The sequence below is a fragment of the Pelophylax lessonae genome (assembly GCF_965119305.1).
Source record: "Pelophylax lessonae genome assembly, chromosome: 8".
Lineage (NCBI taxonomy): Eukaryota > Metazoa > Chordata > Amphibia > Anura > Ranidae > Pelophylax > Pelophylax lessonae.
In genome coordinates, this window is record NC_138775.1 from 277,618,567 (window position 1) to 277,644,198 (window position 25,632).

General features: G+C 44.5%; 1 protein-coding gene across 3 annotated transcripts in view; it reads right to left on the minus strand.

The window, feature by feature from the left end:
- RAVER2 (ribonucleoprotein, PTB binding 2) overlaps positions 1-25,632 on the minus strand; it is an 87,217-nt gene that overhangs the window by 44,860 nt on the left and 16,725 nt on the right. For all 3 annotated transcript variants that reach the window (XM_082264998.1, XM_082264999.1, XM_082264997.1), the window contains exon 2: positions 13,847-13,913. In XM_082264998.1, coding sequence (XP_082121124.1) covers positions 13,847-13,913 — 67 coding nt within the window. The remainder of the gene's footprint in view (positions 1-13,846; positions 13,914-25,632) is intronic.

Genomic DNA, 25,632 nt, shown 5'->3' on the forward strand with positions numbered 1-25,632 from the left:
ATAATAAAACCTGGAAGCTGATTGGTTCCTACGCAGAGCTGCACCAGATTGTGCACTCTAATTTTAGTAAATCAACCCCGCTTTGACCAGTTTGGTGTGAAAACTTGTGTCCTGTGGGGAGCTCTGTTCTCAACCCCACTGAACAACCTTTGGCATCATTTGGAATGCCAACCACAATCCAGGTCTTCTTGCCCAGCATCAGTACCCAAATTCAGAAAGGCTCTTTTGACGGAATGGACAAATTCCCAAGACACATCACAAACTTTTGGAAAGCCTCCCCAGTAGAATATAGGCTGTTTTTGCTGCAAGGAAGGAACAAACTCCATATTAATGCCCAATGCTTTGGAATGGGATATCCAACAAAATCATACAAGTGCGATAGTCCGATGACTAGGACTGCAACTAACGATTACTTTCATAATCGATTAGTTGGCCGATTATTGTTTCGATTAGTCGACTAATCGGATAAAAACCTCAACAAAAAAAAAAGGTTGGTGTATAATTTAGTTAATATTCTTGAATATCTATATACAGCTATATAGTCCACTCTGAGACAGTTATATGTATTATGGGAGGTTTGAAAGTGGTACATAGACTAGGAGACCAAACATTTTGAACAATTTGAAAAGACCTAAAAAACTTTTTTGCAAATTTTCAGACTGGATTGGTATATAATATTCATGACAGACTCCGTTATTAATAGGCAGGTAGTTTGATACAAGCTCCCGGCACCTTCTGTCACTTATGCTGGCCATACACAAACTACATTTTTTAGAAAATTTATAAAAACATTTATCTGATTTTCTAACCATTAGTGGGATCCATTTGGTGTTTGTTAACCACGGTGACAGGGAAATTTGAAGGAGCAGAATGGAAGATTTCTCGATCAAACGAATCTTCAAATAGTGTATGTGGTTTTTGCTCAGAAGTTATATTCATTTTAAAATTGAATGTTAAATGCAAGTGGAATTTTCAAACACCACTTGTCCATTCAACAAATATACAAATCATTTTTGTATAAATATAGATACAAAATATTTTTGTCCAAAAATCCAATACATGTATGGGCAGCAGAAGACATTTAGTAGCAGCAGCATGCTTTTTTTTTTATCACCTGTCATGATGGGGTTAAAATAAAAAAAAAAAAAAGCCTTTTATAGTAAAAAAAAAAAAAAAAAAAAAAAGCAGATAATCGCTACAGTAATTATAATTTCTACTGTGAAACAGTGAAAGTATTATATCTGGTATCATATGAATTATATGTATATAAAGAAAATTATGCCCAGAAGTCGAATATGCAGGATATTTTAACTGTGAGTCAAACATGAAGCTATATGAAGGGTGGAGGGGGAAATAACATTTATATATTATAGTAGTACTAAAAGCGGAGACTTTTTTTTCCATGGATATAATAATTTTAAACATAATGCACAATACTAGTAAACTTTTACTCTAAGAGCCGGTCCACACTAGCGCGACTTGTCAGCCTGACAAGTCGCGCTCCCTCGCAGTCCATTGACCGCTACAGGACCCGTTCTAATAGGAGCGACACAAGTCGCTCCGACTTATAAAAAGGGTCCTGTACTACTTCGGGCGACCTCGGAGCGACTTGCATAGACTTCCATTATGTGAAGTCCCAGCAAGTTGCTCCGAAGTCGTGGTGCATGGTAATGCACAAGTCGCCCCCGAAGTAGTACAGAGTCGACTTAGTGTGAACCAACTCTTAATGTAATTGTAATGCCTTATATCACCTCTAGTCTATCATCCTCCACCTTCTCTGGGTTCAGATACTGATCTTCCCTGCACAGAGCCCTTAAAGGGATTGTAAACAAGGTATATAGCAAGGTAAAAAAAAACCTCTGCCTTTAGATGCACTTGGTTCTCTCTTGCCCAGGACTACATATCCCATGAGGCATCGCTCCTCACACATACACAAGTTCTGCCATCTACTGACATGTAAGGATGGTGTACTGAGCTGTATGTACGTTGCACTGTATTTTCTGATATGTAAACAAATAATGCATTCTGTATGCAGAACAACTAATCGGCTGACCGATTAATCGATTACGAAAATAGTTGACAACTATTTTCATAATCGATTAGTTGTTTAATCGATTAGTTGTTTCAGCCCTACCGATGACCACAAACGTTTGGCCATATAATATATATTCAGGCTGCTATCAGCTAGCTAATACTACACTTGGTGACATACTCTGTTTAAGCTGCCAAAAGGCAAAAAAAAAAAAAATTATATTACACATACATATGTGCGTAAATTGCTGGCGCTATAGAAATCCTTACACACACACACACACGCGCGCGACTTTAATTACTATGATGAACTTAAATAAATATGAATTTATTGTCAGCCATTATCGGCACCCTTTAGCGCAAGAGAAAAAGCTAAAAAAAAAAAAAATGCATCCCTTTAAATTCTATGTGTCTGCACACGGGTCCATTGCGCTTCCGTCGTGGTATTAAAAAACGTGCTTGCCGCACCAAAAACACACCTCCCCCCTTTGAAACCACAGCAAGAATGCATCAATAGCGTAAACATATTACGTTTTTAAGTCACATGACCTATGAAACACGCCATAAGCACAGTAAAATTGCTGTAAAGTCACAGCAAAAAAATCACTTGTGTTTTTTGGCGCCATTAGCTGCACTTTTTTTTATTTCTATCGGCAAAATGCAAAAAACACAATTTACGGCACATCTCTATATAGAATACAAATACAGAGCAACTCCCCTTGACAAGCTAAAGAAACTCAGAAAGGGGGAGATTTACTAAAATTGACTGGTGCATGCAAATTCTGCAGCAGCTTTCCATTGTAACCAATCAGCTTCCAGGTTTTAGCGTCAAAGCTCATTTAAACAAGCCAAGGTTGGCAGCAGATGGGGTACTATGCACAGCTGGACCTGATTCTGTGAGCACCAGTTTTAGTAAGACTACATTCACATTAGCACGTCTGCAAAGTTGCGCGATTTCAAGTGCGACTTTGGAGTGCAACTGAGACTTTGATCCGACTTTACATTCTCTGGACCAAAGCCGCAGCGAAGTAGTGCAGGCACCTTTTCAAAATTGCTGCGGACTCTCGCACCAATCTGAAAGAGTGCCATTGAGCAGAATGGGGGCGACTGAAGCCCAAAGTCGAATGACAAGTTGTTCAAGTGTGAATGGAGCTTAAATCTCCCCCAAAGTTTCACACATAGCAACCAATTCAACCTTCGAGAGTCAGTACATACATAAGTGTATACAGATCTCTGGAACACAAAATTACGGCTGCACTTAAACTTTACTTACCTTCCACCATGGCAACAAAACATGCTAATATACAGGACTTCCCAATACCTTGCTAATGTTAAAGGAGCACTGTTAATCCACAGGCAGCTTGAGGTCAAATTACACAAACAGCCAACAAAGATTTAACCTTTATTAGGATATTTCCAGGCATTATTTTATGCCAGGAAGGTCATAGTGCTAAAGTGGAAATCAGACACAGCCCCCAATCTGCCCTTCTGGAAGCATTTAACCACTTTACCTCCGCTCACATGGAGGCTACTGCGGCAAAGTGCCGCGATCCTGTCCAGCGACGTAGACCTACGTCGCTGGACTCCGCCCCTTGCCGGAGGCTCGCTCCCGCTGTGTTCATTCACAGCGGGAGTCGGGCCAGCGGAGGAGCAGCGGCGATTGCCGCTGCTCTGCCCCGATCGTCGGGGATCGAGTCTGGAGATCCGCCCGCTGTGTGTAAACACAGCGGGCGGATCTCCATAGTGACAGTGACTGACAGATCGGAGTGTTCAGCATAGCTGGACATCCGATCTGTCCTTCTGTCACACAGTCACCTCCCCCCCCCCACACGTCAGTAAGCACCAGGCATACATTAACCCCTCCCTCTCCAATAAAATGAACCCCTTCCCTGCCAGTGTCATTTTTACAGTAACAGTGCATATATATAGCACTGATTACTGTAGAAATGTCACTGGTAACCCCAAAAGTGTCAAAAATGTCAGTCAAGGGTGCGATCTGTCCGCCGCAATGTCGCAGTCCCGCAAAAAAAAAAAAAAAAAAAAAAAAAAAAAAAAATCGCAGATCACCGCCATTACGCGTTAAAAAAAAACACCAAAAATGACAGAAATCTTTCCCTTAGTTAGTAAACGCAATAACTTTTGCGCAAACCAATCAAAATACGCTTATTGCGATTTTTTTTACTAAACATGGAGAGCAGAAAACAAATTGGCCAAAAATTGAAAAAAAAAATTTGATTTTTACATTTTTTTGGGGGGGAATTTCATATAAAAAAAAAATGTGAAAAATATTGTTATTTTTTCAAAATAAACGCTCTTTTTTTTGTTTATAGCGCAAAAAGTAAAAATCGCACAGGTGATCAAATACCACCAAAAGAAAGCTCTGTTTGTGGGGAAAAAAAAAGGACGTAAATTTCGTTTGGGTACGGCGTCGCACGACCACGCAATTGTCAGTTAAAGACGCACAGCGCCGAATCGCAAAAAGTGGCCTGGACGGAAGACAGCAAAATCCTCCGGTGGTAAAGTGGTTAATCAATAAGGTTGTACTCCTATACAAAGCTACTTATTTGTCATGGGGTTGCCCTAGAAAATATGAGAGGGTCTGGCACTTGTGGACAGATTCAGAGTATACAACAGATGATCAGTCCACAGACTGAATTCATTCCCCCCCATAAAGGTTTAGTTAATGATATGAAGAAATGTATTCCTCTGCAAGGACTCAACATTATATTTCTTCAGGTAGGATTCTAAACACGAGTTAATATTCTTCCAATACATTATCCTGATGATTGAGAGGGAATCTCTTTATAACTCATCAACATATAGTTACATAGTTACATAGTAGGTGAGGTTGAATAAAGACAATAGTCCATCCAGTTCAACCTGTGTAGGTGTGTGTGACTGTAATCATCTAACATAGCCCTTTATCTCCTGATCCTTGAGATGTAAGTCTAAGAGTCTTTTGAAAGTCACCATACTACCCGCAGAAACCACCTCTTGTGGTAGACAATTCCACAATCTTGTAGCCCTAACAGTAAAGAACCCCCCACGTTGCCTGAGGTTAAAACGCTTCTCCTCTAATCGCATTGTATGTCCTCGAGTCCTCATGCAATTCCTTCGAATGAACAGCTTTTTTTCTAACCTGAGATCCCCATTAAGATATTTATAAATTGCTATCATGTCCCCTCTCAGACGTCTCTTCTCCAGGGAAAATAAATCGAGCGATTGCAGCCGCTCTTCATAGGTAAGGTCCTCCAATCCCCTAATTAGTTTAGTTGCCCTTCTCTGGACTCTCTCCAGCTCCAACACATCCCTCCTGAGGACTGGCGACCAGAACTGGACAGAATACTCCAGATGCGGTCGGACCAGAGTTTTATAAAGTGGAAGGATTATAGTCTTATCTCTGGAATACATCTCTTTCTTTATGCATGCTAATATTCTGTTGGCTTTGGAAGCTGCCGCTTGGCATTGCATGCTGTTGCCTAATCTATCATCAACCAAGACTCCCAGATCTTTCTCCATTTTTGAGTCCCCCAAGGGTTCCCCTCCTAACATGTATTGTGTTTTTATGTTTTTGGTCCCCAAGTGCAAAACCTTACACTTCTCCACATTAAACCTCATTTGCCATGTCGTTGCCCACTCCGTAATTTTGTCCAGGTCATTCTGTAGGATATCTGCTTCATGCTGTGCAGTTATTGCCCTGGCCAATTTTGTGTCATCTGCAAAAATTGATAACGAACTACTGATCCCGTCCTCAATGCTGTTTATGAATAAATTGAACAAGGTTGGTCCCAGGACTGAGCCCTGGGGCACCCCGCTTACTACCTCAGCCCAGTCTGAGTATGCGCTGTTTATTACCACCCTTTGGACATGGCCTTTTAGCCAGTTCCGTATCCAAGAGCAAACCCTGCTGTCGATACCTGCAGACCTTATTTTATAAATTAAGCGCTTGTGGGGAACTGTATCAAACGCCTTAGCGAAATCCAAGTACACCACATCCACTGGTCTCCCCCTATCTAGCTCACAGCTTGATAGGGATTTTCTAAGAGCATGACAGAGCGAGGTGTATGGAAGGTATGTGGTTTCCCCCTTTTTTGGGGGGTTCTATAATAGGAGGTGTTATTAGTAGTTCTAAGTTTTATGTATTAGCTGGGGAATCCCCAAAGGCTATGATTTGTACATCTCAATTTTTCAATAAAAAGAAGTTTTCAAAAAAAAAATATTTCCAGGCAATGCCTCTGCCCTTTTTTTTGTTCACAACACTGACAAGAATCATAGGATTTTGGTAAGGACACACCCTTTCCAGTTAGCAATCATTTTAAACCACAATCATTTAAATCATTTGGAACCAGATTTCTGATGTCAGGACAGACTGGGGAGCAGTCATTTGCTTGTATGGTGAGAAAAAGTGTGTGATTATGGACTCTGTGTGAAAGTCAAGTGTCTGGGCAGCAGTAGGCAGTTCTAGGACAAGTAGGTTCCTGTAAACTGACTCTGCTGGAGAGCTTGTGCTTTAGAAAGCCTAAAAAGGAAACTAATGCAGCCATCACATTAAAGCGGTAGTAAACTCACTCATAGTACAGCAATTAAAAACCTCAGCACCAGTAAAATGTATTTTTAAATCTAATTTAGGGAAAGCAATCAATTGTAAGTTTTGCTAACCTGTAATATTTTAGATTATAAGTTCGGTTTTCTGAAGAGCACAGCGCCGCCATCCTTGCTGTGGTTTTCTCCTGCCTTTCCGCCCACAGTACGAGTATAATTGCCGAAATCCCGCGCATGCACAGTAAACGCCGAAACCAAGCCTCATTTTGGTTTCATTCACCATTTGGACAGCCAATAGGTCGGAGTCTCGCGGGAGCACAGGGCTGACGTCTAGGAGAGGAAATGACGCAGCCCCGCACTAGACACTGCAATATTCCGGCAAGCTAATTATCTTGCCGGAAAAGAATATCGCATTGAGCATGCGCGAATGACGTCGATGACAGCAGCGATCGAAATCGGAGGAGAACGGCTGCAGTGACAGGCATCGGAAAAGGTAGGTAAGATAATGCTGCCACAGATCATTACTATACTGCAATGTCAAAAAATCGATGATACTACCGCTTTAAAGAATTGACGGTTGCTGCTTATGTGCTCTGAGTCTGTTATACGGTGGGACATCTACCATATTGACGGTCCTTTGTCATTCATATCCACTACCGGCATTTCCATCTGGATCCATCAGGGATTGATTTGGTTGGCTTATCGATTACCATCATCTGGTAAAGCTCACAGGCGTGCCATATTGACAGACGCACCGTAGAAGAAAACATTTTTTATGTTGTGGTGGAGGAGTTTATACAAGTGCTGCAACGATGCGTCGACGTAATAGATTAAGTCGACTACAGAAATACGTTGACGTGCGTGAAAGGCGTCGACGCGTCACGTCACACGCCCCCTGCTCGCATTGCCGGCCGGGCCGCTGCATTGATTGGGGCCGCTGCAGGCTGCACTGCTCCGCCCCCAGCACTCCAGTCCAGAGTGTCCGTCTCTTCTACGTCAGTCGCTGTGAGCGGCATGGCGTCCCGGGGCGGCTGCGCATCAACTGAGCTGACTCTGTGGCTGCAGACTGCCGCCAACGCCGATGATCCTTCCCACTGTCCCACACAGACGAGACGTCACGCGCCACTCCAGCAGCAGCATGTGATCGCAGGCGAGATTGAGGGGTCTGTACTGGGCGGGAGGGCGGGAGGGCTTACTGAGGGGTCTGTACTGGGCGGGAGGGCGGGAGGGCTTACTGAGGGGTCTGTACTGGGCGGGAGGGCGGGAGGGCTTACTGAGGGGTCTGTACTGGGCGGGAGGGCGGGAGGGCTTACTGAGGGGTCTGTACTGGGCGGGAGGGCGGGAGGGCTTACTGAGGGGTCTGTACTGGGCGGGAGGGCGGGCTTACTGAGGGGTCTGTACTGGGCGGGAGGGCGGGCTTACTGAGGGGTCTGTACTGGGCGGGAGGGCGGGCTTACTGAGGGGTCTGTACTGGGCGGGAGGGCGGGCTTACTGAGGGGTCTGTACTGGGCGGGAGGGCGGGCTTACTGAGGGGTCTGTACTGGGCGGGAGGGCGGGCTTACTGAGGGGTCTGTACTGGGCGGGAGGGCGGGCTTACTGAGGGGTCTGTACTGGGCGGGAGGGCGGGCTTACTGAGGGGTCTGTACTGGGCGGGAGGGCGGGCTTACTGAGGGGTCTGTACTGGGCGGGAGGGCGGGCTTACTGAGGGGTCTGTACTGGGCGGGAGGGCGGGCTTACTGAGGGGTCTGTACTGGGCGGGAGGGCGGGCTTACTGAGGGGTCTGTACTGGGCGGGAGGGCGGGCTTACTGAGGGGTCTGTACTGGGCGGGAGGGCGGGCTTACTGAGGGGTCTGTACTGGGCGGGAGGGGGCCTACTGAGGGGTCTGTACTAGGCGGGAGGGGGCCTACTGAGGGGTCTGTACTAGGTGGGAGGGGGCCTACTGAGGGGTCTGTACTAGGTGGGAGGGGGCCTACTGAGGGGTCTGTACTAGGTGGGAGGGGGCCTACTGAGGGGTCTGTACTAGGTGGGAGGGCTTACTGAGGGGTCTGTACTAGGTGGGAGGGGGCCTACTGAGGGGTCTGTACTTTGTTATTCAAAGGATTAATTAGCTAATCAAAAAAAGAACTCAATTAAGCAAAAAAAAAAAAATAATAATAATTGTTAGATTAGCCGACAGACAAAATAATCGTTAGTTGCAGCCCTACTTTATACTCCTATATACACTTTTGTTGCACCAATTGCTTTTGGGACTTTACTACCCTTTGATATTTTTTGTGTTTATATTTATTCATTTATTTATTTATTTTTGTCACCTTAGCAGTTCTATCACCAGTGTGCACATTTATACATCAGATGATTATATTTATTTAGCTGTATTCGGTCACATATAGCACAGCTTCACTTTATTTTAAAACAAGGGTATGACCTCTCAGTATCTGAGATCTCCAGCTCATCTGACAGTATCTCTGGCACACAAGGCAGTTAAGGATCTGCAATAAAGTTTGCTAAAATACTTCAATAATATATATTTGACCTGGAAGGATTCCACCCCCCACCCTAGTGTTCTACATTATGCTCAGTGGTCTATGATGATTGGGATATAAATACCTTCATTAACTGAATCCATCAGCATCCTTTTATTTTGTTATCTGTATAGTCACAATATGGCAACCGGGACTAAATAAATATTTAATTTCCCAAAGGCAGTGGCCTGGAAAATCCACATTATTTGTACGAATCGGGGTCCTGCAGGAGATCAATAACTGCTGGGTCAGGCAGAATGAGGTGTTATATTACACAGCGTACTGGAAGCAATCTTTAGCTTGAATTTAATATGCCTGCATTTCCTTCCACTAAGGAGTAAACACTGAGAAACCTGCTGCCTGGATAATAATATCCCACAAGAAATGAATCCACAGGGACAATGATGCTATTGCTAGATGATAAAAAAAAAAATAAAAAAAAAAAAAAAAAGTTTAAAGGAAATCTAGGGGGTTTTAGATATTCTATGCTGATCACATTCACTTGCTAAAAAAAAATCTAAATGTCAATTTTGAACATTCCTTGTTTCTATGTATAGCTGGTAATTGTATTTGTACTTCGAGCAGCTCAATGTACTCTTGCAGTACATTTGCTTTGCAGTGTAGCTCCCTAAGACGTGTGCATTATTCAGGAAAAAAAAAAACAAAAAAAAAAAAAAACAAAAACGGTTTTACTGTACGTCAAAACTTTTTTTTTTTTTTTTTTTGAAACAGCACAAGGGTCAGTCCTTAAAATTAATATTAAGTGGCCCCCCCCCCCCCAGTGCTGCTAGCTGAAGATTTTGTTAAAATGTCCTGTCCTCAGGTTTCCCGCACTGTTCCTGTGTGAACCCAGGCTGAAGTCACCATGATGAGCCTGGCTTCACACAGAAGCAGTGCGGGAAACCGCATGCGATTTGGACAGGATTCACACTGCATTCCTGTTCAAATCACACGATTCTTTGCAGTGCATGTTTAGCACATTCATTTTGTATTGACTCAAATTGTAGCGTAAAGGTATCGTTGTCCGGTATCGGAGCATTTGCATGAGTACAAGTACTCGTGCAAATGCTTAGTATAGGTTGTTAACAGCCCTAACCTTTTTGCCATCTGTATCCAACTGGGGTGATTTCCTTTTTAATTACCGTCCTGTACACCCAAGAAAGTGAGGCAAAAATGTTTTCAAAGTGAGAAAAGCCCTAAGACTTACCACCAGAATAATTGTCCCCCACTGGAAGTTGACTTCTAATGCTGTTCTGGTGACAACTAAAAATTTTGGATTTTCCCCCTCAGTGACAGTGGTCACCAGGACAAAGAATGAATACCTCAAATAAGGACCTGGGGATAAAAACCCGACAGGTGTCACACAGATACACGTCAAGGGGTTACTTACATGACTGTCTTTAGTGCAGGTTAAGGTGTGGTGATTTCAGACAAGACGCATTCTTCAACATGGGAGATGGAATGCAGATTTCTACAAATCACCTGGTAAGAGTCAGCCAGGTCTACAACCTGTGTGTGAGTCATAGCTCATATGTCCCCCCTTATCAAAAGGAAAGACGTGATCACCCTGGCGTAGATTGCGGCACAGGAGCCACAAACACTGCAACTGACTTCATGACAACATTACCCTTAGCAAAACTAGGAGTTTTCTGAAAAAAAAAATACTTCTGATGATATCTCGTCAAGTCTTCATATTTTATAAATTTTAACATGTATTTAACCGTTTTGTCTGTAGTTCTGTTCTGAACACTTCTACCCGCAAGAGATTTGTAACTTAGTTCAACCATTATTAGCATTCATACACATTTGTTATAATAAGTATCAGGCAGGTGACACTAGTGTTTTGCAGTTTCCTGTTTGAAAAACGAGTAATGGGTCGGGTGGGTGGTGACATCACACTGGGCAGGGCTGGGGCACATTTTGCCGAGGTTTCTATTCAGTGTGACTGTAGTTATCTATATGAGCATCTTTTATGCTCACATTTGTGGATTTTCATTATTCTTGAACAGTGGCGGCTGGTGCTCCATGGGCCGGCGGCAGACGGACCGCACCATATTCCCCCCCCCCCCCCCGACCACACCAGGCCGCGCACCATACACCCCAGGACCACAGTAGGACAGGGGACAGGACCCCCCCCCCACTCACCCTGCCTGGATATCTGCAGCAGCAGGCGGCTTCTTCCTCCTGTCTTCTGCGTCTCCTCCCTCCTCCATGCCCAATGGCATGGCTTCTTCTTTCGGCCAATCGCAAAACGGGTCTCAAGACCCGCTTCCTGATTGGCCAGGAGGAGGATCCGTGTGACAATAATGAATTTTCAATCGCTATTGTCACACAACTGGGCGGGCTTAGGGCGCAGTGCTCTGCGCCCCGAGCCCACCCTTTTTTTTTTAGCCTATTAGAGCCTCTGGCTCTAATCACATGGCTAACAAAAAAAAAAAGCCCCGTTGAACTCCATGCGTCCGGCGCCCCGCATGTAGATTAGGGGTGCCGGACGCATTGATGGGGGGGGTGTCGCCAATGCACCAGCCGCCACTGATCTTGAATCAAACCGTGTTTGCAGTCCACATTTATTTCTGTGCCTTTCAACATCTTATACCCACTGGAGGCTGGAGACCAGAGAGAAAAGGACCAGTGTATGGTCTGAGACCATAAAAGAACATTTAACCTTCATTATTATAATGGGGACCAGGTGAGAAGACACCCATAGGAGTATGGTGGTGGGCACATCGGTGCCATTTTCATGGTGAAGAGTTTAAATTATGAATACGGAGGGAATTATCTGAACCCTCTTCACAATGATCCTGGATTGTGTATGCAAATTTTTTTTTTTTTTTTTTTTTTTTTTAAGATTGGACACAGGTTTATTTGAAAATATTGTATGGTTGTACGCCTTACTTGATCAATACACAGACATCTACTTTAACACATGGGCATATATTAAGTTACATTTGAAGCCATTTACACTGAATTGGATGGGGTATAGGATGGTTTTTGCAAGATTGGACACTTACATACCCTTTAAAAGAGAAGTATGGGAAACATTTCTTTGGAAGAATTATACTTACCTAGGTGGATGCAGCATCAGTCTAATTCTGCATCTGTCCCCCGCAGGCTCTACAACGGAGAAACGAGCGATCAAACAACGCTGATCGCTCTGTTCTCAGAGTTCCATGAGCAGAGAGCTAGCGACTGTCACCGGCTCTCTGGCAACCCCTCCCCCACATACTGAAGCGATGGGCTGGAGGGGGTGGGAGCGGGCGGCTCAGTCTCTCAGCAGCTCCCTGAGCGGCTGATCCAGGTACCGGTCCAGGCATGTGGGTGGATCCTGACCATATGATCATGCTCTTTCCCGAGCCTAGACTGGCTCTGTGACAGTCAACAGTGGGTTTTAGCCTGCTTTCTGCTAAAAACAGGTCACAGGAGTGCAGAACGAACTGCACTCCCGTGTTCAACATGAGAAGTACAGTCAAACTAGCTTTAGCCGTACTTCTTTAATGTTTTTTTCTCACAAGTTCTGCTTATGTATAGTATATGGGCACATTTTGTTATCTTTCTGGAACGCTCTGCTGTTTTTTTATTTTATATTCATTTAACAAGTGTGGTGGTTGCACGGTGTGGTGGCACTACATATTCTTTTATGCATTTGTTTTTGCACTTCTAATTGCACAGGGCCTTATTTCTTGTATTGTTAATGGAACAAATGAACTTCTACCCCCATACTCTCAAAGCTTGTCCCGAAAGCCAGCATTCTTCAACAGGCTTCCTGCGAGACAATGTCCTAAATACCCCCCGAGAGTGTGTTGCAGTACGGTGCCTACAGCAGTCTTTCTACACCTTTTCAACATAGAGGAAACCCTTGAAATAACTTTCTGGTCTTAGGGAACCCCTGCTAAAAAGGACTATCTACGAATCATGATACATTAGTGTGATTGTCGGTGGTTCGAATGCACCATACATTTGTGGTCACTGAGAAGAATTCCCCCCTTATAGATAGCTAAATATTTTAATGGTGTCGGTGTCAGTACTTATCTGAGGTGCATAAATTTCCCATTGCTGAAGAAACCCCTAGCAACCTCAGGAGGAACCCTGGTTGTGAAACCCTGGCCTACAGTAATCAGCACTAACATATGTTTTCCATGAGTGCCACCCAGATCCAGGAAGGAATGCCTACTACTGAAGCCAAGGAAGTACCCAAGACACAGTAGTTCAATGTAGGCTTCAGCCTCGGTTCACACTGCCACAAGTGGTCATGCGACTGGAGTTCAAATTCGCATAACAAGTCGCACCCCCATTAACTGCAATGTAACTGTCTTAAGCAGTGCGACTCAAGTCCGACTTGGAAAAAGGTTCCTGTGCTACTTTTGGGGCGACTTTATTAAATTTGCATTGACTTCTGTTAAAAAAGTTGTATGCAAGCCACAAAGTCGTTGCGCATGTAAAATGCAAAGTGGCGGCAGTGTAAACCCAGGCTCAGGGATGAAGTAGAGAGTTTGATGATGAGGAAAGCTAGCATTCCACTGTAAAAACATAAGTAGAGAGGGAGCCCATTATAATGGTTATGGCAGGCATGCAGGCAGGCCTATGGACTGAAGTGCTCACTACAGAAGTCTCCAGGGAGATAAACATTTACGTGAAATAACCTGCCAGTATCTTTTAAAAGACAGTTAACCCCTTTAAAAAGGAAGCCAAATATGGTCCTGTTACCCTTGCAACACCACTTTTAATATAAAACCACATAAGCAAAAATTACCTGTCTTTTTATTTTTATCCACGTAGCAATATTTGATCTCATAGTCTTTTAATAGATCTTGGATATCCTAGGAGAGAAGGAAAAAAAAAAAAAAAAAAGTAAATTTAGAATAAACAAAACATTTAAAAAAAAACAACTCCATCTGTGATAGAGAACAGATACTGCTGATGGAACATATGGAATGGAGCTGGTGTTTACTTAAGAAATTGCTGCAACGTCATGTATTTATACAGACACAGCTCCTGCAAATTCTTCTCAGCTACATACTGGGAAATGAGACAAACATTTTGCTTTCTTTCTTTAATGAAGTGAAAGTGTTTATATTTTCAGCAAAGTTGCTAAATTGTGTGCTTAATTGGCAGTCCCCACCCAACCCTGAAGAAAGTTGGAAAGATCTGGTGTTCTGCCTTCAGCTGCAGGATCCATTAAGACAGTCATCCCACACTACCGACTCTATACGCGGCTATTAATAACACATATTGATTCCAGCAGGATGCGGCTATCGGAAGAGTTTCTCAATGGAGGGTTCAGGAAGCTGAACTTGAACTATCATAAACCTGTCCATAGCTGACCTCCTTTTGAAATACATTGAGTTTCCCCCTTGGCCTTTGACTGCAATACTTTTGAATTTCATGGTCCCAGAACAAGCATGCAACAAGTCAGAATTCCTGAACCATATGCTCATTCCAGGTCTGTAATTCAGTAACTAAGCCAGAGGATAGGCATGACTGTCAGGCCATTCAGCTAATTTTTTTTTTGCAGGGGCGCCGGAAGCATTGGAGTTCAATGGGATTTTTTTTTCTTTGGCATCACCTGATTAGAGCCAGAGGCTCCAATAGGGCGATGCAAAGGGTGGACCCGGGGCGCAGAGCAGTGCGTCCCGAGCCCACCCATTGTGTGACAATAGCGAATGAAAATTCGCTATTGACACACCGATCCTCCTCCTGGCCAATCAGGAAGCGCGTCAGATATGCGCTTCCTGATTGCCCATTTAGCTAATTTATTTAATTTTTTTTTTTTTTTTTTTTTTATCAGCAGTGGAGGTGGCATCCAATTTTACATCTAAAACGAGGTAAAAACCCAATTTCCGTGCATGAATGAATACGTGAGCCAGAGATGTAAATAAATCCATACAGAACTTAGGTAATGGTCTGCCCAATCTAAGAGCCATCAAGTATTTTTCAAGGGGATACGGTATATAGTCTTTCATCCCAGGTCCACAAAAAAGCATACTGTATTTTTCAGATCCACTTCGACAATGAATCCCTGGGATCCAGCTCTTAGGCTCCGTTCACATGTAGGCGTTTTTTGGGGAGTTTTTCTGCTCTAGGATCAGCTCTCAAAACGCCCAACAAGACAAATCCTATTCATTTCAATGGCCCCTGTTACATCTGAGCGTTTTGACGCTGTATACAAAACGCCCAACGCTCAAAAAAGTACATGAGCTTCTTTTTGGGCAGATTACAGGCGTTTTCCATTGATCTCTATTCAATCTAAAAACGCCTGCACAAAAATCGCGGTAAAAATCGCCGCAAAAATCGCGCGAAAACGCTACACTCAGGTGTGAATGTAGCCTTATGGATAATAGATTTGCGTATGAACGTATAAGTCAGTATCTATATCAGGGGTAGCTAACCTTTTGAAGAGCGAGGGCCACTTAAGCGACTTGGTAACCGGTCGCAGGCCACAATGAGCCGAGCAGGCGGATGACAGGACTGTGTCCACTCTGCATACAAGGGGGTGGTGCCACCAGGTGACCCCACCCCTTAGCTATTTAACCACTTCCCGACCACCCGCCGCAGTTTTAATGTGGCAGGGCGGCTCTCCTGCCCAAACCACGTCGGCAGCGGGGAAGCCGATGCACGGGTCAAGCGGCTCCGATTGCCGCCTGACACCACGATCGCTCCCCCGCTGAGAGACCGACGGTCCGTTCCCATCCGATTTCCCCCATAGAGATGTATGGGGAACTGACAGCTGTGTCTCCGCACACAGCTGTCATCCTCTGGACGGATAGTGTGAAAGGGGCCTAACAGGCCAGGTTTGCAAGAAAACTGAAATACATCACAGGTGATAAAATTTGCTGCTCAGTGATTGCAGTACTCTAGTCTGCATCTCCCCAAGTTAATACTTAAAATCTGGCCTGTTCGTGGGTCCTGAGGACTGGAATTGAGAACCACTGCTCTAAACAATGATTTTGCACAGGGCAGTCCCATATCTCCTTTTCTGCAGTCCACTGCTGGTGCTGTCCATTCTTTCATCCCTGGGGGTGCCCCTTTGGCAAGCCACATGATAAGGGGGCACTCACCTGAGCTGTGGGCATCCATAGACACACATAGCATTGCTCAGCCATGCCCCCGTCTCTCTCTCTCCTTACAGGATTTGACTGACAGCAGCATGAACCAAATGCTCCCAGTGTCTCCAGTGAGACAAGGAAGAGAAAAAAAAAAAAAAAAAAACCCCTTTGAGTTTAAAACCACTTTAACTGAACTGGAAATTCTATCTGGTAGGGGTGTCCAAATCACAGAAATTCCACCTAAACCAGGATATACAATATATATCATACACATATATGTCAGTTATTCTGCAGTTTGCCTAGAGTTCTCTTTTATGGATTGCTTTTTCAGGTGAATTACATTTTTTCCCCCCCAGGTGTGAGAGGAGCGCCGCAACGTCACAACCCATCGCCACGGACCGCACTGCAGGCGGCCGCGGCTTTTGTACTCTCCAGTACATATACCGCTTCTCGCTATATTTCAAGCGGACACAATGCAAGTGTAATTCTTTTATTCAATAAATCAGTTGGAAGGTTTTACACTATCAGCAGTTTTAATTTTTTTACCGGGGAGATTCGCTTTAGCAACCAGAGAATCACAGATCCTAAGACCAGGAAGTAATAGAGGAGGGAGTCCACACAGGCTGATTTGTCTTGCAAAGATCATCTATCATTCTGGTAAGAGGCTGACCTACTGCCCCCCCCCATAGAGGGAGAAGTGTGTGGGAACCCTTTCTTGCTTTCCTTGGGCTATATTATCATCGGATCGGATAGTACACACGCCCTTGTATTATTACATCTGCTAAGGGGCTCATTCACTCATGGTGGAGGTCTTCGCTGCACTCACCCATTATGTTTGAAGTTTTGCACCTTGGAGATACGTCACATGCACGGTGGATCTGAAAGGACTTTATTCATTTAACCACTTAAGCCCCGGAAGATTTTACCCCCTTCCTGACCAGGGGGTATTTTGCGATTCGGCACTGCGTGACTTTAATGGACAATTGCGCGGTTGTGTGACGCTGTACCTAAACGAATTTGGCGTCCTTTTTTTCCCACAAACAGAGCTTTCTTTTGGCGGTATTTGATCACCTGTGCGATTTTTTGATCACGCGCTATAAACAAAAAAAGAGCGCAAATTTTGCAAAAATAGCAATATTTTTCCCTTTTTTTTATATGAAATTCCCCCCAAAAAAAATGTAAAAATCAAAATTTTTTAACATTTTCGGCCAATTTGTTTTATGCTACCTATGTTTGGTAAAAAAAAAAAAAAAAAATAGCAAAAAGCGTATTTTGATTGGTTTGCGCAAAAAGTTATTGCGTTTACTAACTAAGGGAAAGATTTGTCATTTTTGTTGTTTTTTTTTTTAACGCATAATGGCGGCGATCTGCGATTTTTTTTGCGGTACTGCGACATTGCGGCGGACAGATCGGACCCTTGACTGACATTTTTGACACTTTTGGGGTTACCAGTGACATTTCTACAGTAATCAGTGCTATACATATGCACTGTTACTGTAAAAATACACTGGTAGTGAAGGGGTTAACTTTGAGAGGGAGGGGCTGTGTGTGTCCCTAGGGGCGTGATTCTAACTGTGATTGGCTGTGGCTTCAGCTGTATGCAGAGCGATCAACGGATCTACATAGTAGATCCATATGATCATCTCTCATACAGAGGGGAGAATGACAGGCAGCTTGTTTACACAAGCTGCCTGACTTTCTCCCTCTCCCCCGCCCATCGCAGAGTGGCCGGCGGACATCGGGTCCGCCGGTCACACGCGCGGGGGGGGGTCCGTGACCACGCCGGCGCGCGCTCGCTCCCTAGACCCTCACAAGCAAGCAACGTAGCCCTACGTCACTTTGCCTGTGAGGGGCTGACCGCCGCCGTAGATAGTCGTGCGGCGGTCGGCAAGTGGTTAAGGACTCACTGTTATGATTTACCATTGATTGTGCTTTTTGGTTCATTTGGTTGAGCACATTTATCACTGAGATTTTTCAATATTAGAGGACTTGGTCCTCTCTGATTATATTTATTTATTGACCACTATTTTTGTTTTTAGAGCATTACCATTTTTGTTGATCTGCCTTTATATTTAGATTATATAACAAGACACATTATTGATCAGTCTAGCGCACCTGATACACCTTTTTCACCATATACCTATTTCTAAGGTTGCAGCTTTTCCGATATTCCAGCGTACTTTTTTCTTATCACATACATGTCAGTTATTCTGCAGTTTGCCTAGAGTTCTCTTATGGATTGCTTTTTCAGGTGAATTACATTTTTTTTTTCCAGGTGTGAGAGGAGCGCCGCAACGTCACAACCCATCGCCACGGACCGCACTGCAGGCGGCTGCGGCTTTTGTACTCTCCGGTACATATACCGCTTCGCTATATTTCATGCTGACACAATGCAAGTTGTGTACACAAGATTCTGTGCAAGTGAATTGCACATTATAGTCCTAAAGCTCAGTTTGATATTATCTTAAAGGAACTAAACCCAGGAGCCTGCATTCACTATATCTAGTCTCCCACAGTACATGGAAATGCCATAGTTTTAGTAAATATAAACTGCTAAATACCTTTTCTCAGCAGTATATAGCAGTCTTGTGACTTCTATCAGCTTGTAGGAGTTTTCACACTGCTCCGACTGTCCTATGAGCATGCAGGCCCCCTCATCACTTTGTCTGAACAGTGCTGATTGCCCTGTGCTGATTACATACACCCTCCCAAGAAAAAAAAAAAAAAAACAAACACCAAAACGGACAATGTGCACTTGTGCAGCTTGTCCCCTACCCTGTGTACTATCCGGAGAGGAATTGGGGACACTGGAAAGTAGGGATGCACCGATCCGATAGTCGGATCGGATATCGGCGCCGATACGGCCCTGATAAATGGATCGGGGGGGGGGGGCGGTAACATTGACCGATCCACGGGCCGATACGGTTTTTGCTGAGTAACGGCTCAGCCATCCCTTACTAGGTGCAGTAGTAGTATGGGATGGGAGCCGCTACTTCCTGTATAGGACCGGCTCACAGGCGGAGTGATATCAGATGCACTCCGCCTGTGAATGGAGGAGCCATACACATGAAGCAGCGGCTTTGCTCTGTACTGCAGCCACCTGCTTTATGTGTAGCTCCGATCGGTACTAGAGATTTCACAACGCCAAATATCGGTACCAAAAAAGTGGGATCGGTGCCTATCTACTAGAAAGGGAGGATCAGAGAAGACCGGATTAAACAGCCTTTTTACACAATGCTGAGGATTAATCCCTCAGGTTCCACAAGGAGTATAACAAGCATGCTTTACTGCATATACAGACTGATTTTACTGTTGTGGGTTTAGTAACACTTTAAAGCCTTCTGGAAACCTACAACATGATTATTATATCCGACAACCAGGGACCTGACCCCCAGATTGCCATTCAATGGCAAAAACAAATCCTAACATCTTGCCATACAAATCTTCTTAAAAGAGTACGAGACAACATATGCAAGCCGAGCTCCAGCAAAGAGATAGATTCTTGCTGTTACCAGGTCTGACGTTTCCTCTTATTTCTCTAGAATGAGCTGTCAGACATTACATAAATAAAATATAACGCTATGCAGTAGAGCGAAAAATTTCCTATCCAACAAAGCCTAGGTCCTAACTATTCCTCAAAGAGGAATGCTGCATGAGAGACTCGATAAGCCGCCTGCAGCCAGCACCGCTTTCAGATCAGTCTTTCCAAAACACACACATGGGGTAGTACAGAACAGTACTGGAAGGGAAGGCTTTATCTTACAAACTTAGCTCTCTTTTGCATTTCATCACTAAAATGCAAAATTCAGCCCATCCATCTGCTAGGCAAAACAAGAATGACACTAGATGTCTCAACAAGCACCATCTGGGACTACAGTGTACAAAATAACAGCGTGGGAGGCAAAGAAATCAGGTGGGCTAATGTAACTCTAAAACCTCACTGTTCTAATCAAAGTCGGAGCAATCCATCAAAGTCCTTAATCACCAGATTTTGCCCACTTACAAAGAAATGAAAGGTCTAAAATTTTTATCATAGGTGTATTTTAAAATAAGACAGAAAGAATATCAAGCAAAAATCCAGAAAACACAATACAAATGATATTTTACTCACTGAAGTATTTGATCCCCTACCAACCAACAATTCTGGCTCCCACAGACTGGCTCATGTGGTAACACAGATTATGGCTGGAATACACGATCAGAAATTTTCAGCCGATTTTTCTTTTCAGCGAGCGGCCAATATTCTACTCGTTAACCACTTAAGCCCGGGAAGATTTTACCCCCTTCCTGACCAGGGCCTATTTTGCGATTCGGCACTGCGTGACTTTAACGGACAAGTGCGCGCTCGTGCGACGCTGTACCTAAACAAATTTGACGTATTTTTTCCTACAAGCAGAGCTTTCTTTTGGTGGTATTTGATCACCTGTGTGATTTTTTGATCATGCGCTATAAACAAAAAAAGAGCGTCAATTTTGCAAAAACAACAATATTTTTCACTTTTTTTTCACAATTTTTAACATTTTCGGCCGATTTGTTTTATGCTACATATGTTTGGTTAAAAAAAAATAAAAATTTGCAAAAAGCGCATTTTGATTGGTTTGCGCAAAAGTTATCGCGTTTACTAAAAAAAAAAAAAAAAATCTTTCCCTTTAAGTAATGGCGGCGATCTGCGGGACTGCGACATTGTGGCGGACAGATCAGACCCTTGACTGACATTTATTACACTTTTGGGGTTACCAGTGACATTACTGCAGTAATCAGTGCTATACATATGCACTGCTACTGTAAAATGACTGGTAGTGAAGGGGTTAACTTTGAGAGGGAGGGGCTATGTGTGTCCCTAGGGGCATGATTCTTACTGTGATTGGCTGTGGCTTGAAGTGTAGGAACAGTGATCAACGGTCCTACATAGTAGAACCGCATGATCACTGTTCATACACAGGGGAGAATGACAGGCGGCTTTGTTTACATCAGCCGCCTGCCTTTCTCCCGCTGTCACGGACGATCGCGAGTGCCCGGCGGACATCAGGTCCGTGACCGCTTCCGGGGGGGGGGGGGGTCCGCTCGCTCCCCAGAGCCTCACAGGCTAGTGACGTACCCATACGTCACTTTGCCGGTGAGGGGCTGACCGCCGCAGTATATGTACTTGCGGCGGTCAGCAAGTGGTTAATGCCCAGCCATCAATGAGCGATATCGATATTGTGAACGAAAAATACCGTTTGAAAAACACGAAAAATGCTGTCGTCTCGTTTGCGAATGAACAATATTCTATACGTTGGCGTTGAGGTCGCTCAGTTTAAATCTGTATAACCTCATCACGCACGAACACTGTTTCGGTGGTCGGCCGGCAACGGTCAGGCGATATTCGGACCGTGTATGTTGGCAACGTTTTTGACCGACAAATACTTTCAAAAGTCGGTGGTCGAATGATCGGGCGATATTCGGACCGTGTATTCAGGCCATTAGTCCTGTCAATTAAAAAAAGTGCTCCAAATGACAACTCGTGTATAAAAAGACACTTGTCCACAGAATCTTTCTTCCATTCAAACCTCACCATCATGGGCAAGACCAAAGAACCGTCAAAGGACGTCAGGGACAAGAATGTAGACCTGTACAAGGCTGGGATGGGCTACAAGACCATCAGCAAGAGGCTTGGTGAGAAGGAGACAACTGTTGGAGCAATTATTCGCAAATGGAAGAAATACAAAATAACCATCAATAGTCCTGGGTCTGGAGCTCCAAGCAAGATTTCGCCTCATGGGCTAAGAATGATCATGAGAAAAGTGAGGAACTACAGAACTACACAGTAGGAGCTTATGAATGATCTCAAGGCAGCTGAGACCACAGCCACCAAACAAACCATTGGTAATACCCCACCATGGATTGAAATCTGGTCTCCCTACTTAGGAAGGCACATGTACAGACCTGTCTGAAGCGTGCCAATGATCAAAAGGATTCAGAGAAGAACTGGGAAAAAGTGCTGTGGTCAGAAGCCAAAATTGAGCTCTTTGGCATTAACTTGACTCGCCATGTTTGGAGGAAGAAAAATTACCAAGAACACCATTCCTACAGTCAAGCGCGGATGTGAAAACATGATGCTTTGGGCAGTTTCTCTGCTAAAGGTACAGGCCGACATTGCCATCTGTTGTAAAATCTTCCCTCAGCCAGAACACTGAAAATCGGTCATGGATGGGTTTTCCAGCATGACAATGACCCAAAACAAACGGCCAAAGCAACAAAGGAGTGGCTGAAGAAAAACATTAAGGTCATGGAGCGACCTAGCCAGACTCCAGACCTTATTCCTATAGAAAATTTATGGAGGAAGATGAATCTTCAAGTTGCCAAACCCAAAGTCAAGAAACCTTAAGGATTTAGAGAAGATTGTACAAAAATCCCTCTTGAGATGTATGCAAACCTGGTAACCAACTACAAGAAACGTCTCACCTCTGCTTGCCAACAAGGGTTTCGCCACCAAGTTATATTTTGCTTGGGGATCAAATGCTTATTTTAATCACTGAACTGCAACTCAAATTTATAACATTTGCATCATGAGTTTTATTTTTGGTTGATATTTTGTCGATTAAAAATACACACATGATAAAAAATTATAGACCCTTCATTTCTTTGCAAGTGGGCAAACTTACAAAATCTGCAGGGGATCAAATAATTCTCCTCCCCACTGTACAGTACCTACTGGGCCAATTCTGACAATTGCCACACATGTAAAAAAATTGGATTTTTGAGTTACAGTAAAATCCATTTCTCTGATGTTCATTGACGGACACAGCTTCTGTCATTCTTGACCACTGGGTTATTGCTGCCCCCTACAGGGAGTAGGACACTAGGCAGAAAAAAAAACTTCTGGCTACACCCATGGGCAGTCCCATGGGGTATACTCCCTTTCCCTGCTATAGTCTCTCAGTTTTGTTACAAGCAGAGTCAGGAGAATTATAACCCCACAACAGAGGGATCGGAGCTGTGTCCTTCACTGATCAGAGAAATGGATTTTATGGTAAGGCAAAAATCCCATTCTCTCTCATTTACTGACACAGCTCGTGTCATTCTTGACCATTGGGACTTTCCAAAGCAGTGTTAAAACTGAGGGGTGGGAAACAGCAAAAATTTCCCAAGAAATTCAGTCAACCACGCAACAGAGGCTCAACCAAAACAACTGGAGCTCTCCTTAAGAGAAAAAAAAAAAAAAAAAACACCCTCAAAGAGGATCAGGTCCTCAAAACAGCAGTATGCAAAACCAAGCATCCACAGATGCAAACATCTACTTTATAGAACTTTGTAAAAGTGTGCAGACGACCAGGTGGCCGCTTTGCAAACCTGCGACAATGATGCTTGATGACGAAACCCCCAGGAGGCCCCAAGTGCCCTAGTAGAGTGCGCCTTGACAGGGAAAGGAGGAACCCGAGCACAAATAGAGTCCGACTTCCTGAAAGACTCCATAGCAGCCAGGTACACCCTAATTGATGAACCACATCTAAAGCATATAAGGCAATTTCCTTTGGCTGTTTAGGCCCGGGCCACAGGGAAGGCAACACAAGGCCTTCTCAAATGAAAGTCCCAGACCACCATAGGAAGGATTGACCGGACAGGGGCGAAGCACATACTTTGTAAATCACCAGATAACGTAAACAGGATAAGGCCGCCAGTTCAGACACCCTGCGCGCAGAGGTGATAGCCAACAAAAAAGGCCACCTTCTGGGACAGCGTAAGCAGGGAAATCTCCCAAATATTTTCGAAGAGAGGCTTCAATCGAACTGAAAGCACCAAAATAAGATCCCAAGGCGGCAACAGAGCACACACCGGAGGAACCAAATGTCAGACACTCTGAAGAAGAAGAGTATGCAGCAGGGAGTGAGTCAACAAAAGTAATTGCAAAGACCACCAAGGCTGATACCTGGCCCATGATGGTACTCGAGGACAATTTGTTCAACCCCCCGTTGAAGGAATGTTAAGATCCGAGCCATCCATGAAGGAGCAAGGATGCACCCCAAAAGACTCACACCACGCAATGTACGTCTTCCACCTACGACAGTAGATCTTCCTTGAAGTAGATTTCATAGCTTTTTAACAACGTAGAAATCACTGACTCAGACAAACCTCTGTCCTTTAGCACCTGGCATTCAACAGCCAAGCCGTCAAAGCAGGATGGAAGATCGGTCCTTCGGACAGCAGATCCTTCCTGAGAGGAGGCTTCCAAGGAACATCGGCGACCAGATCTAAGTACCAAGCCTGGCGAAGCCAATCCGGGGCCCGAATCCCTTCTGCCTCGATCCTGCATAGGAGTCTGGGCAGAAGCTTGAGAGGAGGGAAGGCGTAAATCAGACGATACTGACCCCACAGAGCCACCAGAAAATCTGTGGCATATGCCAGCGAATCCTTGACCGAGCCACAAATCTCTGCACCTTTCTGTTGAGCCAAGACACCAACAGATCCATCTCAGGAGTGCCCCACCAGAGACCTAGCTGCAGAACTCCCAGTGTTTCAAAGCCTGCCGACTGAGGTAGTCCACCTGCCAATTTTCCACCCCAGGAATGCGTATGGTGGAGGGCGCTGGAACAAACCGTTCTGCCCACCTTAGAATTAGAATGCCAGCTACCGCCAGGACACTTCTTTTGCCCCCTTGGTGATTGACATAAGCCACGGCTGTGGCATTGTCTGATTGAATACGCACAGGGCATCCCTGAAGACGATCCGTCCATTGATCCAGGCAGAGTCTGATCGCTCTGAGTTCCAGGACATTGATTGGTAGTCTAGCCTCCTCCAGCGTCCAAAACTCCTGAGCAGAATGCTTGCCGAGGACACCTCCCCAGATGGACAGGCTGGCATCCGTGGTGACCACTGACTAATACAAGGGAAGGAAGGATTTTCACAGCCAAAGCGCTGGAGAGATAAGCCACCTCATCAGGGACTCCTTTGTTCCCTGACTCAGCCGGATCCGATTGTCCAGAGACTGAGAAATCTTGTGCCATTTGGTCAGAATCTCCCTTTGCAGGGACCTCGTATGTTACTGCACAAACAGAACCGCCTCGAAGGTAGATACAATCAGGCCCAGCACCCACATGCAAGTCTGGAGGAATGACCAATTGTTGGACAGTAGGAAGCAAATTGCAACCTGGAATTTCTGAAGTTTGTCCAGAGGAAGGAGCACTCATGCTACAGCGGAGTTCAGAGTCAGACCCAAAAAGTCTAGCTTTGTGGACAGAACCAGGGCAGACTTCTAAAAATTCAGAATCCAGCCAAACCGTCTCAGAGTTCGTATTGTGATTTCCAGGTTCTCCACCAGAGTAGATGGACTTCACTCTCAGAAGGAGATCGTCAAAGTAGCCCAGTACCATGATCTCCTGTTGTCATAGCAAAGCTAGCACCGGAGCCAACACTTTTGTGAAGACCCAAGGAGCGGAGGCGAGACCAAAGGGTGGCGCCACAACAGATGATGTTCCTCTCCCACAGCAAAGCAGAGAAAATGCCGATGACTGGC